The sequence below is a fragment of the Otolemur garnettii genome, unplaced genomic scaffold (assembly GCF_000181295.1).
Source record: "Otolemur garnettii isolate 467f Iridium unplaced genomic scaffold, OtoGar3 scaffold00082, whole genome shotgun sequence".
NCBI lineage: Eukaryota > Metazoa > Chordata > Mammalia > Primates > Galagidae > Otolemur > Otolemur garnettii.
The window spans coordinates 4,352,397-4,361,186 of NW_003852477.1; the positions used below are offsets into that span (position 1 = coordinate 4,352,397).

At 47.2% G+C, this 8,790-nt stretch overlaps 1 protein-coding gene across 1 annotated transcript; it reads right to left on the reverse strand.

Annotated features, from left to right (window-relative positions):
- Positions 1-797: 797 nt before the first annotated feature.
- LOC100943894 (7-alpha-hydroxycholest-4-en-3-one 12-alpha-hydroxylase) lies at positions 798-2,929 on the reverse strand. The gene has a single exon (XM_003794501.3). The coding sequence runs from the start codon at positions 2,808-2,810 to the stop codon at positions 1,305-1,307; it is 1,506 nt and encodes a 501-aa protein (XP_003794549.1). The 5' UTR covers positions 2,811-2,929; the 3' UTR covers positions 798-1,304.
- Between the last annotated feature and the right edge of the window lie 5,861 nt (positions 2,930-8,790).

The following is an 8,790-nucleotide window of genomic DNA, read 5'->3' on the forward strand; positions in this document are numbered from 1 at the left end:
CTGGAGCCTTGTTGGACTGTATTGTCTTGAGAAGAGAGGGGCAGGAAAGTCAGGAGGAGGGAGTGGTCCAGGGAAGAGGCAGGCAGACAGAGGCTGAGTTCCACACGGGATGGACCAAGCTCAGTCAGAGGTACAGGGGAACTCCTCTGGGGAGAGGAAGCTCAAGCTCAGCAATGATTATGGAAACCAAGGGAGGGCTGAGACCACCATGAGATGGGGGTGCATAGAGGGACCCCCATGAGGTCCCTGAGGGCACTGAGGAGGGACCTTGAATAACACCTACTGTGAAGGCAGTGTTTCTCCATACCTGCACCACCCAAGATGGCATCTGCATGCCACAGGGGCCAGTGAACATTAGAAATGTGGCTGGTCTGAATGGAGAAGTGCTGCAAGGATACAGCACACACCGGATCTTGAAAACAGGATGAAAAAGGGAACATAAAAATATCTCACTATTACTTTGTACGCTGATCACATTTGGGATCTATTGAATTAAGCAAAATGTATTCTAAAATGAATTTTATTTCTCTCTTTACTATTTAAAAATGTGTCTTTTTAAAAAAGGCACCCATAGCTTGGTGGTTAGGGTTCCAGCCACATACACCAAGGCAGGAGGATTCAAACCCAACCTCGGCCTTCAAAACAACAATGATAACTGCAACAACAACAACAAAAAATAACTGGGTGTTATGGTGGGCCCCTGTAGTCCTGGCTACTCGGGAGGCTGAGGCAAGAGAATCACTTAAGCCCAAGAGTTTGAGGTTGCTGTGAGCTGTGATGTCACAGCACTCTACTGAGGGTGACAGTGAGACTCTGTTTTAAAATAAATAAAATAAAAATTACACATGTAGCTTGCCTCGTATTTCTATTGGATGACAGTGTTCTAGAACCTGAATTTCACAGTCTATGGAACAAATGTTGTAGAAATAAAGTAAAACCAGGTGGGAGGGTGGAGGCTAAGATTTGCAAGATGCCACATGACTCATGGGAACCTGTTTTTCTACTGCAGGACTTCCCAAGGCAGACATCTCCCAAACTGAGTGGGCCACAGATATTCACCCTTCCACTGGGCTTCCTGTAAGAAGAGAGTTCTGCAGAACACACCAGGAGAAATAGTGTTTCAAAGGGAGAATGATAAGCCTGTGAGATGACCAGGGGGCGAGAGAATAAGGATGACCGGGGCAGAGAAAGGAGGTGCCAAAGTACCAGGGGGTAGGAGTGGGAGTCTGAGGCTGTAGGGAGCAGAAGAGGTGGGAACCCGAGGGAGGAGCCCCTCTGCCAGTCTCGTGCTGGCTTGGCTGAGCTCACTGTGCAGGCTGCAGGCGGTATCGGAAGTGCACGTCATGGCTGGGCTGTGTGGTGCCAAAGCCCCAGCGCTGTGGGTCAACAGGAGGCACAGGTGTGCCAGGGTCCACTAGCTCTAGGTCAAAGTATGTGACCATGAGCAGGATGAAGAGCTTCATCTCACTGAGGGCCAAGAACCTCCCAGGGCAGATGGAGACGCCTGAGCCCCAAGGCATGGTATAGTGGTGTATCTTCTTGCCTGCCTTGTAGAAGTCTACTTTTCGGCTCCCGTTAGGGTTGAGGAAGCGATTGTACTTGAAGGCAGTGGGCTCGGGGTGGATTTCAGGGTCCATGTGCACAGAGAGGTAGGGAAAGAGGGCCACCATGTCTCCCTGGCGGAATAGGTACTCCTTCCCACTGGCCATCTTCAAGATGTAGTCCTTGCACACCGCCCTGATGAGGGTAGGTGCAGCCCTCAGCCGTAGAGTCTCCTCCATCACGCTGTCCAGCACCGGGGTGTGTTGCAGGGCACTCAGCTTAAAGGGGAAGGGCTGCTCGGCCTCTAGCCTGACCTTGCCCAAGACCTGGGTAGCTTCCTCCTTCACAGCCCTCATGGCTTCTGGGTGCTTCAGGAGGAACAAAAGGGCCCAGAAAGACGTAGGCCCCGTATTTCCCTGCGAGGCCCAAAGCATCATGAAGTTGAACTTGTCTTGCATAGCTGGAGTTACTCCCTGCTCCCTCAGAGATTGAAGCATGTAGGCGACCCAGTTGCTTAGGCCGTCTTTCTCCTGGGTGTGTTTCACAGAGAGCATCTTGTGAAAGAAAGACTGGAGTCGGCCCACTTCTAGCCACTCCCGGGGCCCCAGCAGGGAGTAAACAAACCTGGGGAAAAGGAGGTCGTATTTGCGGAACTGTGTGAATAAGTCCTCTGCCTGTAGCAGGTCCTGTTCCTTGTCCTTTGTGTAGCCAAACAAGCTCAAGTAGCCAGCCTTGAACAGGATGTTGTAGCAGAAGTGAAAGAGGCCATCCTCATACCAGCAACCGGCATCCAGACTTTGGCCTTTGGGCCTCAGCATTACCAAGGACAGGCTGTCTAACATGACCTCATTGAGCTCCTCCAAGCCATCTCCCATCAGATACTTGGTGCTAGCTGAGTGGACCATATTGTTGTCTCCTTGCATTGGAGAGTATCCAAATACTTTTAGCACCAGTTCTTGGGCATATTGTACGAAGTCTAGTTTTCTCCGTGAATCCTTGAGGATGGGGCCGAAGGAGAAGGGGTCCATGACAAAGTGGAAGTACTGGCCCCCTAGCAGCACTGTGAACACTTCCCCATGCTTAGCTTGCATGCGCTTCAGGAATTCAAACATATTCTTCCGGAAAGCCAAGGCATGGCCCAGCCAAGGCACAGTGCCCTTGTCCAGAGGGGGCTCCTGGGGCCTGCGTTGTCGGAGAAGTCCTGGCAGGAACAAGTACCCCACAATGACCACCAGCAGAAGTCCCAGCACCAGACTCCAGAGCACCATGGCTATGCTCCTGCAGTTTAAGCTCCAGATAGAACACTGCTCTCTAGATGCCAGAAAACTCTGGGAGGCTTTGATATATTAGGATTGGAAAGATCTGTACACCCGGACCTTGCCCTGTGGCTGAAAGTTGTGTAAATAACCCTAGCAGAACAGTATCTGGAAGCAAACTGTTCCCTTGTACTTAACACTTGACAGAGCTTATTCATATGGGAGGAGGAGGTGACCAGGAGGAAGTTCAAAGAGAAGCCATGGTCACAGCTGCTCACTTTGCTCTGACCTTTCTCAACAGCTCTCTCATCTTCTCTTTAAGCCTACCGTGAGCCCACCCCTATCCCCATGACTTACTGACTATTTACACCTATATTTATTCATGTATTCATTTATTTGCCAGTTCATGCTATAGAAATGCACCAAGCTCTTACGAAATTTCACATCCTCCCCTTCCTTATCTTTAAAAGACTTAACAATGCCTGTAATCCTAGCACTCTGGGAGGCCAAGGCTGGTGGGTTGCTTGAGCTCAGAAGTTTGGGACCGTCCTGAGCAAGAGTAATACCCCATCTCTAAAAAACTAGCTGGGCATTGTGGCAGGCCCCTGTAGCCCCAGCTACTCAGGAGGCTGAGACAAGAGAATCACTTGAGCCCAAGAGTCTGAGGTTGCTGTGAGCTGCTATGCCAGGATGACTGAGTGAGACTGTCTTAAATAAATAAATAAATAAATAGGTCAACAAAAACTTCCATTCCTAGTTGATCTCCCTGGGCAAGTTACTTTATTTTACTGTGCCTCCATTCCTTATCTGTGAAATGGGAATAATAATAGTACATTACAGGTGCTATTGTGAGATGATGAGAATACATGAAAAACACTTGGAATAGTTCCTGGCTCACCTTACTGAATGCTCGATATATGTTAGTTCATATCCGAAAGCCTTTTCTCATACCTCTGTTCCCTCTCCTGGGCCCCATGACAGCCCTGTGCCTATCTTCTCATCCTTTCCCAAGTCTGTCTCCCCTCTGGTCTCAAACATGTTTGCCAAAGGGGCACGACCTTGTTGGAGTCATGTCCGCTCCTGGTTCCATGTGCACAGGGCACATACAGTCAAAGTCAAGTGAAGAATGAATGTATGTCCTTCCACTGGAGCTTTTGACATCCTAACGTGAAGGAAAGAGACTGATTCTGGGGCTTTAAGTCCTTGGGAGGTGAGCTGATCAAGTGATGCTGACTCCTTCTGAGGGTGTAGGGTGAAGGAATCTGTCTGAGGGCACCCACAGAGCTTCCTAAAGTATAGACTAAGGATCCTCCAAGCAGAGGCTCAGGCCTCAGCCTTTCTTTTCTTTCTTTCTTTCTTTCTTTTTTTTTTTTTTTTTTGAGCCAGAGCCTCAAGTTGTCACCCTGAGTAGAGGGATGTGGCATCACAGTTCACAGCAACTCCCAACTCCTGGGCTCAAGCGATTTTCTTGCCTCAGCCTCCCAAGTAGCTGGGACTATAGGCACCTGCCACAATGCCTGGCTATTTTTTGGTTGCAGCCGTCATTGTTGTTTGGTGGGTCTGGGCTGGATTCGAACTCGCCAGCTCAGGTGTATGTGGCTGGTGCCTTAGCTGCTTGAGCCACAGGCGCCAAGCCAGCCCCCGGTCTTTGATCTCTCACCTGGAGCCCTCCCACTAGTCCTAATGCCTGGCCCATATGCTCTCTAACAAGACAGCAGAATCCTGGAATTAGGAAATGTCAGAAATAAAAGAGACTTCAACTAATCATTTTGCCATGAGGATCTAGGGTCAGTGCAGTAGGGACTTCCTCTAATAGCTGCCCAGGCTTGGGGCACTGAGGTATAATAGCTGCTCAGGCTTGGGGCACTGAGGTAAGCTGGGGCTAAGCCTCACTAGGGGCTTCTGCAAGCTGTGAGGCCAGTTCCCAGTCCACAGATCCTCAAGAAAGCTGGACCACTGACTCAAACCCGTTGCTACAATAAGTGAGGTTCAGAGTTGATTCAATCAGTTCTGATAATCCCCTAAATTACTCTTTAACTTCCTAATGACCTGTAAATAGGAACTTTGGTTCCTCAGACAATCCTAGTATTTTCATAGGCCCTCCTGAGTTTCTTTTGCCTCATAAGCTTCTCCTGGGCAGGGACCTGCCATTGTCCACGACCTCCAGGAAGCCCTTTGTGATTGCTCAGGGCAACCACAGCCAGTACTTTGTGCCTTCAACTTTCTTCAGCCTTAGAATTCACAGTCAGAAACTGTCTCTGGGCCAAATCCAATGACCTGAACTTTGTCCCTTAGCTTTTAATGGCTGGAACACCATTTTACATTCATCCTTAACTTCAAACATTTACCCTCACTTATCCATTCATTCTTTTTTTCCTTGAAGCAGCCTTATTTACTCATTCACCAGGTATTTATTGGATAACTACTGGCAGAGATTTTGCTGAGTGCTGGGAATATAACTGTGAATGAGATATACATGTTCCCTGCTCTTGTAGAGCTTATGGTCTAATGCAGTGGTCTCAACCTGTGGGTCACAGCCCCTTGGTAACAATGAAAACACATCATGGCATTAGGAAGGTTGAGAACCACTGGTCTAATGGAAGGAAAAAGATATTAATTATTGCCCAAAGTATATAATTACACAGTCATATCTCATTTTATTGTGCTTTGTTTTATTGGACAGTCTGACTATCTTATTATAGGCTAATGTAGTTGGTGACTTTAAGTCAAATTAATGCTCATTTAGTATTCCAAAAATCCTAGGGTCCTTCAGAATTATGCTAAATCTAGTCTGATAGTGCTCTATAAATAGAACAACAAAGCCTGGAAGATAGCACGTTTGTTTACATCATGGTTTTAAGCCCATTATTGAGATCTACCGTTCATAAAAAAGGATTCCTTTCAGAATGCTACTGCTGATTGACAATGCACCTAGTCACAAGAGCTCTGATGGAGATGCACAAGGAGGTGAATGTTTACATGCCTGCTAAAACAATATCCCTTCTGCAGCCTATAGATCAAGGAGTAATTTTGACTTTCAATTCTTATTGTCAGAAATACATTTCATATGGCCACAGCTGCCATAAATAGCAATTCTTCTGATGAATCTGAGCAAAGCAAATTGAAAACCACCGTCTGGGAGGGAATCATCATTCTAGATGTCATTAACAACATTTGTGATTCATGGGAAGAGGGTAACGTACAAACATTATGGAAGGAGGAATTTGGAATTAGGAATTTGGAAGAAGTTGATTCCAACTGTCATGGATGATTTTGAGGAGTTTAAGACTTCAGTGGGGAAATAAATTGCAGATATGGTAGAAATAGCAAGTGAACTAGAAGTAGAGCCTGAATATGTGATTGAATTGTTACAATCTCATGATAAAACTTGAATGGATAAAGAGCAATACTTTTTATAGGTGAGCAAAGAAAGTAGTTTCTTGAGATGGAATCTGCTCCTGGTGAAGACGCTGTGAACATTGTTGAAATGACAAGAAAGGATTTAAAATATTAGATAAACTTCATGGATAAAGCAGCAGCAGGGTTTGAGAAGATTGACTCCAATTTTGAATGATGTTCTACTGTAGTTAAGATGCTATCAAACAGCATTGCATGCTACAGAGAAACCTTTCATGAAAGAATCAGTCTATGCACAAACTTCATTGTTCTCTTATTTTAAGAAGTTGCCACAGCCATCCCAGCCATCAGCAATCACCACCCTGATCATTCTCCAGCCATCAACATGGAGGTGAGACCCTCCACCAACACAAATATTACAACTTGCTGAAGTTCAGATGATTGTTAGCATTTTTAAGTAATGAAGCTTTTGAAAAATTAAGGTATGTATTTTTTTGAACATAATGTTATTGTGCACTATTAGGACAATTAGTCCTGCACTACAAATACTCTAGTATGTCTGAGAAATTGCTCTATGCCTAATAAACATGTTTACATGATTTCTGAGAACATTTTTCAGTGGTCAGTCATCTACATCGAGAATCTGCACTTGAAAACCCCCGTCCATCTTCGCTCCAGTTGACATCCCTATGGGCCTTCAGAAACCTTGGCCAATGCATGAAAAGCACGGCCCACTCCATCATCATGTCAGCTACCTTATCCCCCTCCCCCACCTACTCCTTTAACCTTAAAACCTGACTGCAAAACCATCACCCCAGCTGCTGTCTTTCCCAGCAGCCCTACCCAGTGTGGCAGCTTTATGTCAATAAATGCAGCTGCTTGACTAACCTGTCATCCTGCAATTCTGTCCAACTGACCCAACGACCTTAGTGCACACCTAATATACTACATGTACAGTGTGAACATAACTTTTCTACATACTGGGAATCAATCAAACAAACAAACAAACAAACAAAAAATTGTGTTACTCGCTTTATTGCAGAGGTCTGGGTTGGAACCGGCAATATCTTTGTGGTATGGCTGTATGGTGTGCGCTCTGCAAAGAGCAGAGCCAGAAGGGAGGTGCAGAGTCTGGAAGGCCACACTGATCAGGTGCTGTGTGTACGGCGGTGGTGCTGGTGGTGGTGCTAGCGGCAGGTGGTCTCAACGTATGGGAGCATACCCGCCCCAGGCCAATGTGCCTGGAGCGCTCAGGGGAGCGGGATGACTGGTCTCCCCCGGTGTGCTGACCCAGCAAGCTCACTGCTGTTTCTGGCTGTGACAGTCACTTGGCATCAAACTCCTCTGACGCCACCGCTGCAGCCACCCTAGTGTCCGGGTTCAGGCCCTGGGAGTCACTGGCCGGACGGGCAGTGACAGGCTCTTCCCTGGGCGGAGGCTGGCTTGCCCCTGGGAAGGCGGCCCAAGTGGCTTCCCTCCCCTGCGCTCCTGAGGAGCCCGGGCCAGTGACCTAGAGCCAGCTCAGGGAGCGCGGCACGATTCAGCCCTGCTCCATTGGTCCCGGATCCCCCCAGAGGCTGAGGGCACAGTTATGAGGGTGGGAGAGGAGGCCAGGAAGGACAACCACACTCAAGGGCGGCCTCGGACACTTTAAAGCGGGACAGGCACGAGGGCGGCGTGCGGGTGACCTCTTTTGGTCGTTCCACAGTATTCCGCGCCCAGGCGCGGTGTGTGTCTGTCAGGTTGGCTGCAGAGCCCCTAGCGGGAGAGTGAGCCCAGGGGGAAGGAATGGGTCTTCTGATTGGGGATGAACTCTCAGTGTTGTGAAAGCAGAAATCACCTTCTCCATTGAGAGATTTCCCGGGTAGGGGTTTCAAGGCTTGTAGGATCTGTTCTCCTTTCTGTCCACAGGTCCAGTTGACATCAGTGGGACCCGCCCACCTCTAAAATGCAGAGTCGGAAAATATCTCAAAGACCAGTCTTAGGCTTTACAATAGCAAGGCTATCTATAGAGCAGTTGGGGAAATCACAAATCTTGAACCTGTCAGGGTGAGTGCGTGCCATTAAAGCAGTAAGTAGTTACAGCAGTAAGGAAGTTAGAGAACAATGACTGCTTAACTTCTGGCTATCTCTATACTTTTATAGAACTCAGACTTTTGTTACTGGATTTACCTTATGACTTTGTGTTATTTTACTTTATTTTATTATTTTATTTTATTTGAGAGTCTCACTTGCTCACAGTAATCTCAAACTCTTAGGCTTAAGCAATCAATCCTATTGCTTCAGCCTCCCAAGTAACAGGGACTACAGCCACAAGGCCTGGCTACCTTTTCTACTTTTAGCAGAGATGAAGTATGGCTCTTGCTTAGGCTACTCTCGAACCCCTAGGCTCAAGCAATCCCCTTGTGTCAGCCCCCCCCCCCAGAGTGCTAGGATTATAGGCATGAGGCACTCCACCTGGCAAACTTTATAGGATTTTAATATAGCATTTTACAAATATCAAAATTTCAGATTCTTAGAAGGAAAACAGATTTTTGAAATGAATCATATTGTTTGTACAAATAGCCTAGCCATAATGAACCACTCTTACTGGTTTTGTGTTGACTGAAAACAAAGTTCCCAAACACCAGCAAAG